The 7,369-nt window shown below is 44.4% G+C and overlaps 1 protein-coding gene across 1 annotated transcript in view; it reads right to left on the reverse strand.

Annotated features, from left to right (window-relative positions):
- Positions 1-1,047: 1,047 nt before the first annotated feature.
- FAT3 (FAT atypical cadherin 3) overlaps positions 1,048-7,369 on the reverse strand; it is a 368,576-nt gene continuing 362,254 nt past the window's right edge. Inside the window, exon 26 of the mRNA XM_009286273.1 lies at positions 1,048-1,667. Coding sequence (XP_009284548.1) covers positions 1,048-1,667 — 620 coding nt within the window. The remainder of the gene's footprint in view (positions 1,668-7,369) is intronic.

Genomic DNA, 7,369 nt, shown 5'->3' on the forward strand with positions numbered 1-7,369 from the left:
CCGTAAACTCTAAGGATGGACATTTGCCAATGACGTTAAGCTAACAATTTGAGGTTACAGCAGCCTTATATGCAACTTAATTGCAACTAATTTTACTGCAATAATTGTAGCATGATGACTGCTGTTAAAGAGGCGATTGCCCAAGCAAGGAATTTCAAAAAAATCTGCAGGGCTTTGTAGACAGTTAGGTTTCCCGATGTTTTCAGGCACGTGTTCACATTGCATACAGAAGTCAAGGGAGGCTGTGCATACGCAGCTGGGGCAAAACTGGGACACTACTGAGTCAAACTCTGACATTTCTAGAAGTCCTCATGGGTGAAGTTATGCACACGCACCTGACATCAGGTTTTAAAAAATGGCAACCAAAGTAGGCCAATTTGGAGTAAATATACGCTGTATATATGTTGCTTTATATGCACACAAAGTAGAATAAAATGCTATGTAACAAACAAAAGTATAGATAAATATTTATGAACAAACGACTGGTCGCTTGTCTTTGATAGGTCAATTTGTAATTGCTGTTTTTTCAGCCATCTGACGTGTTGTCCACAACAGCCTCAGCAATCAATTGCTTTCACTCTTTCGCTGACATAAAATTTCATGCAACAGTGCATCTTGGAATGATCCATACCAGTTCCTTAATACTGTGGGGAGATCATAACACTGTAACACTTTTAATAATACAATACCAAAAAATAAAAAAATCAAACTTTGGGGGAGAGAAAGAAATTATTTAGCAATTATTGTTTCCCCCGCCTCAAAAGCTGAGTTTTACTCTTGGTAATAAATAGAAGGTACATACTCTCCAGATTGTCCGTAACAATTTTGTGATGCATAATACTTAATACAACTGGTCTCTTCGTGTCTGCACATACAGTATCATTTCTGAACAAGTTAATAATGGGTTATACTGTATTTTTGCCTTGCCCAATATATATAGATACACCTTCAGCAAAATTTCTTCTCAATATTTATACTATTAATTGGACCAAATGACAAAAAAAAAGAAAAAAAAGAAGAGGAGGAGGAAGAAGAACGGAGCTTCCTTTACACTTGTGTCTGGTGCTGGGTCTCCACAAATGGAATGTGAACATTTTCTAGGTTGAGTTCCTCCACGCTTTCATAGTCACTCATGGCTACTTCAGAGTCATCAAAGCCGCAGCTGGCTGAGACATCAGAGGAGGAGGCATCTAGAGAGTTGTGCAAGGATAAGGGCATCTTACCTGCACTAACGTTTTCTGTGTTCTGGCTTGGGCCAACAGCAAAAGTACTAAATTCGTTCCCAGTCTGAGACCCTGCGGTGTCCGTCTCATTGGGGAACTGGTGAGGAGGGAGGTATTGGCTAGGGTGGAAGTGCGGCCGCCGCCTGCAATCGGGGCTGAGTGTACTTGCCATTGAGACCGGCTGCGAGGGTGGGAGGGTTTCATATTGGTCCGGATAATCCTCTGGAAGAGGAGGTGGTAACTGGTCCTGGCTTAAAAACTCCTCTTCGTGAGGGGGAGGGTAGTCGCTGTCAATGTCGTAGCCACCAAGGTAGTAATCTGTTTCCAGCTCTCTGGTACTGCCGTGATGAGCCGAGCCTCCGTCTGCCGTCTCAAAGTTGGGCACTTCCTCAATGTCGGACAAGCGAGCACTTGGCATCCAGTCAGAGGTATCCCAATGATACGCTGCAGCAGGAAAGAGAACCACAGCGCTCCGTTAGGATGGGGCTGCTAATGAAAACAAAGTGTCCTGCATGCATTCGCCTCTTAGTCCTCACAGCACGTTCAAATCACAGCATGCGCCACAGGCCATCGACACAGGTCAGCCATGCTCTGACCGGAGGGGCAGGGGAGGAGAACAACATTGTATTATGATGCTAATGCAAACAAGCAAAGAAACAAAATACGGCCACTCTCAGGCATTTCGCTTTTTAGTATGCTACCAGGTTGTATTAGAAACTATGAGTCCAAGAAATCAAAATGACAAAAATCTCTGAATTAATGCTTTTCACAGTTATTTGAAAAAATCTATAAATGAAGTCAGCATGCTTATGGTATCACATCTAGTCTCGCCTTCCACCTCCAATGACTTCATTTCAAGAAAGAAAGTGTGCAAGCAAATAATCTGATCGACTGAAAATTGGATCCTGAAATAAAAAAAAGTGGCTGGCCATTCTCATGCAGCATTTGAACCCAACAGAATTCAAACAAAAGAGGACACATGAAGCAGTTCAAGAAAAAAACAGATCAAGTCGGTGCCCTGCCCACCCCAGCCCAGTCCAACAGGCAGAAAGTGTCTCAGAAAAATCACCTCTGTTGTAGTTCTGTCCTTGATCCATAACAGACACTGTCAGATACAAAGTGAAAAGTAAAAACTGGTAACTCAGAGCTTGTTACCAGCATAGTATTACACGTGAAAATACAAAACTCTGCATGCATATTTCTAAAGTACAGCTGCCTCAGTGTCGTTTTAATAGGATTTTTAATTGTTCTTTATTTTAGCGTACAAGATAAGCTTGCCCAGTCAAATGCAGACATACATAAAGAAATGATTGTCATGTGTATTATATTCCTTTTCTATCATATCTTAATTATTTACCCTCACTGAATAGATATGGAATTACATTAGAGATGGAATTCTTAATACAAAATGGGCTATCCACCATCTCTATGGTTTATAATTGCAAAGCACATTTCTCTCTCACTTGTTCACTTTGAAACAGAAAAATAAGAATCTACCATTCTCAGGGCCGGTTCAAACAAATCTGGGCCCACCTGGGCTCAGATACCATGGTGATGGGCACGGTATAAGAACCTGAATAGAATAGAATAGAATACAAAGCCATTTAATGGGGCTGTCAGCTACAATGCCCCGCAACCCCATACCCACCTCCCACCTGCACTGCCATGCTAGCTGGTGGGGAGGGAGGCATTCCAGTATGGAGAGGGTGCAGGGGTGGGGGAGAGAGCAAGGAAAGAGGTTTTATGTGAGACAAGAGCAGGGAATAAGCTGCAGCATTTTCTGGATGACCCCACCCCCCCCCCCCCCCCCCCTCCCCTGCCATGCTAGCTGGTGGGGAGGGAGGCATTCCAGTATGGAGAGGGTGCAGGGGTGGGGGAGAGAGCAAGGAAAGAGGTTTTATGTGAGACAAGAGCAGGGAATAAGCTGCAGCATTTTCTGGATGAGATACTCTTGTTCAGCCACATGTTATTGGGCTTCATGCAAGAAGTCACTGGGCAAGGTCTCTGGACTGCATTGCTGGAGGAGGTCTGGCCGGATAAATAGACCTTTATTGCACTACAGTACTTAACATCTGGGGCTCAGCCACAGACGAGGGCAGAGAAGACTATTCTCCAGGCCTCCATCTGTTAACACCACTCTTGCCCTTGCTTATCACATGGCATATGTGGCGATGGTGATTTCTTCATTAGCTCATTAGCCAGACAGTAGCTTTCTACCTGCTCTGCGTTAGCCTGGGGTGAGGAGAGTTGGGGCTACTGCACATTTAGCAGCAGTGTCTGAACCGGCCCTAACCACTCTTCTCTTTCTCCACTTCTCTCTTTTTTGTAAAGCAGATCTTGTCTTTCGGTCAGTGTAATGACATTGCACCCTAGATGCGTTGGGTCCCTCCGAGCTGTGTGGTTTCAGGATCCAGGAGAACCTCACTAATTTGCTGACTCGCACAACCCCCAGCAGCTCCCTGGGGAAGGAGCCCCGTCCTCCCATGGCTCCACGGCAGCAATTCTGTCCGCCATGCACTGGGAGCTCCGGTGCAGCGAACGATTCACCGCTTTCACCAGCCTCGCTGCAGAGCATGCAAGGTTCATAAGTCTCATATAAGGAACTGAGAAGTGGGCAAAGCATTTTCAGTGACAGCCTCTTGAAACTGCTGCCAGATTTGCTTTTTCTGACCTGTAAAGCATGATGGATAACTTGAGCTGATGTTGAGTTGACATTTTCCCAAGGATAAGATAAATGTTGTATAAACAAATAAAAGTAATATTTATCTATGATACATCACATTTCCTCAGTGCTTTACGGAAGAGGAAAACAGTGATATTCCTGTTTTACGGGTAGGGAAACCAGTTCACTTGTAACACGATGAGCCTGAGATTACCCAGGAGGTCAGTGGCAGAGCTGAGTGTTGGGCCCTTGGACAATGGGCACATCAACCCCAGGGGAAAGGCAGTGGCAGGCAGGCTGCCTTGCTACGTGGCATCCATGGAGTTGTGTCTACATGTCTTCTACCTGATACTGTGTTACCTGGGAGAAACCAGCCACCTGCCTACCACCACTTTGTTCCTCTCCACGTGGTCCTGTTGGAGTGCATAGCCCAGCTTTACTGCAGCCTGGGATACTTTACAGCCTTCCTGTGTCTTCTCCTGCCTCTGCAGCCAGGATAATCTCAATGATCTGGCTCCATTATCAAACTAATCCTATTCTCTCTGAAGGCAATGGGAATAAGCAAGCAAAAAACATTGACTTGAACAGAAGAGGATGAAGGCCTTGACACCTTTTTTACCACCTCCAATTACCCACAGATATTTTGTGGTATATCATTCTGGTGTTCTCGAGTTTGCTGGTGATCATGCTGATCTGCAAATCCCCATCCCCGCCATGGGTTTGCTGGTCAGTGTAGATTAGTGAGGTTCTGCTGGAATGTTTCACAATGAAAACAGGAAGCATTGTTGCATAACAAGAAAGAAAAAAATTTAAATACCTTCATTTTCTATAGTGTCAACTACATTGTTGACAAGCTGTATGACAGTCACTATGGAAGCTTGCAGGGGAGGGAAAGCAGAAAATAAAGGGAGGGGAAGGACAGCTTCAGGTTAGTATTTAAAACACACATCATAAGTTACCACAATAAATTCTCGCAGACAGACAGAACTGACATTGAAAAAAAAAAAGGCTGCCAACCAATGCATGATTTATGCAGTGGGTTGCAGGACATTTCATTCAGATAATCCCATACATTTTCAGAGTGGTGATAAATTCCAAACTAGCATTTCCAGAAAGGCATATGGGATGATGTGTATCACCTCATAAATTCAAGCAGACTGGCCAGCTGATTCAATTAACCAAAGCAGTATCTTTTCTACCTGACACTAATTTCTAATTCATTCTTGCTTAAAGGTCTCCAGAGACAGTGCCATGTGCTCCAAGGGATCATTATCTTTTAGACCATCACACCATCTGAAACAGTGCTAAGCTTAATCTATTTCCTAAGAGGAATGTTTTACTTATTTACTGTTTGTGCTGTGCCATGTAATATCTCTGGGACGTTAAGCAGGACTGCTATAACTAGGAGGACACATCCAAGTAGGTTTGGTTCAAATTTTGATCTGCGTTTGACAGAATATTTTCACAAATGCTTTGTGTGTTCTCTTCAGGTGTTTTACCAAAACATACTTTTCCCTTGAAATAATTAATATAGACTGCGCAATTGTTTAACATGAAGTCCAACAGGCCTACAATGTGTGGTCCTCTAGATGATCTGCATTTTGGACCAACTAACACCCCTGCCTTTGAGGACCTGAAATAAAACCCACCAAAACCAGAGGGAAAGCTCGGGTTCAGTGGGTACTGGATCTGTCCCTTCTCCTTTGTCTTTAATTATGAGAAAGACAGCAGGCTTTGGAGCAAGCTAAGAGGACCAGAAATGTTGGGCAAGACAGTTTTTTGTTTCACATAGCCAATAGACTTAGAGGTCACAAGAAACATGTTAAGAGTAATAGTGCCATTCAAATATAAGTTGAGTATTTTGACGTCTTTGTTAAATTTTGGGCATGGGATCAAGGATCTCATCCAATTTGCTCAGTCCTTGTGAAGGCTTGGCAAAAAGAGCCTTGATAAACCAAAGAAACCATTATGCCATCAACAGCATTGGTAATTGTACAAGGGAAACTTGTATTGTCTAATGCATAATAAACATTATGGAAAAATAAGTGACTCCATGTAATTAGCTGCTGTGTGGCTGGGAAAAGAGGTGGAGGGCAGCCATAAACTGTAACAGGAGAACAACCAAGAGTGAAAAACAGAAAGGCAAAAATCAGGGCCAGCACAGTCTTCACTGCAACTAAGGGTTGGCTCTGCTGGGAGCTGAGCAGAGCATGTTCACGGAAGGGAGGGAAACTTCTACCCCCGGCAGCTCAGTGCAAGGCAATACCCAAATTCAGCATTGCTTGGGGGTAGAACATTGGTGTCATCAACAGCAGTTCCTTGGACTTCCCAGCAAAACCATCCGTTGGTCTGCAGTGAAAAAGTAACCTAAAAATACACTTTTGTCATGTCCCCCCTAGTTCAAAATAGCTTGCCATGGAAACCTGTAACTTGCCTTTGAAATGACTTCTCAAAATACTATGGCTGAAAGTGGGCAACTTTTTTTTTTAAATTTGTGGCTAATAAAAATTTTTGCTTTTTGATCACAAAAAATACTGCTAACAACTCTCAGCAAGACTAGGGGAGCTGAGCAATTTAAATGCAGTAGAAATAAGGTGGAAAAAATAAAAGTAGGCTCAAAATCACACCCAAAAAAGAGTATGCATGGTGAGACAACCTCTATTCAACCCAGCAAGAGAAGGCTCCAAGCACCGTGGAGAGGGTGAGTGGAGGCTGCCTGCACCTGATACAAACTGAACAGCGTAGGGCTGTTCACACCTTCAGCGGGATTCGTCCCAGTGCTTCTTAGGTGCAAAACAGGTTTCCCCAGTCAGAAGCGATTAACCAGTTTCACAAGACAGTGTCGGCACAGTCATTTGTAGAGCAGCATGACACAAGCCTGTCCCCACTGCTAGCCATGTGAGCACCCAGCAGCATTGCTCTCGGCTTTGGAGGAAGGAGTTTGGAGAAGGAGCAGCTTGTCCTGTCTCCCCAAAGAGCATGGATGCTGAATTGCGTTTGTTGTGGTTTCACTGACAACCTTTTAACCTTTGCAGGGATGTGAAGCACAAAGAATTAAAATGACAGGAAGGGGAAGGGTTTATGGCTTCAAGAGGGATATCCATTAGCCCCTATGTACATGTATATTTTGTATCAGAAATAGTGTGGCCAGCAGGAGTAGGGAAGTGATCGTGCCCCTCTACTCGGCACTGGTGAGGCCGCACCTCGAATACTGTGTTCAGTTTTGGGCCCCTCACTACAAGAAGGACGTTGAGGTGCTGGAGCGTGTCCAGAGAAGGGCAGCGAGGCTGGTGAGGGGTCTGGAGAACAAGTCTTATGAGGAGCGGCTGAGGGAACTCGGGTTGTTCAGCCTGGAGAAAAGGAGGCTGAGGGGAGACCTCATCGCTCTCTACAACTACCTGAAAGGAGGTTGTAGCGAGGTGGGTGTCGGTCTCTTCTCCCAAGTAACAAGCGATAGGACAAGAGGAAATGGCCTCAAGTTGCG

This window comes from Aptenodytes forsteri, unplaced genomic scaffold (assembly GCF_000699145.1).
Source record: "Aptenodytes forsteri isolate BGI_AS27 unplaced genomic scaffold, ASM69914v1 Scaffold376, whole genome shotgun sequence".
Taxonomy (NCBI): Eukaryota; Metazoa; Chordata; class Aves; order Sphenisciformes; family Spheniscidae; genus Aptenodytes; species Aptenodytes forsteri.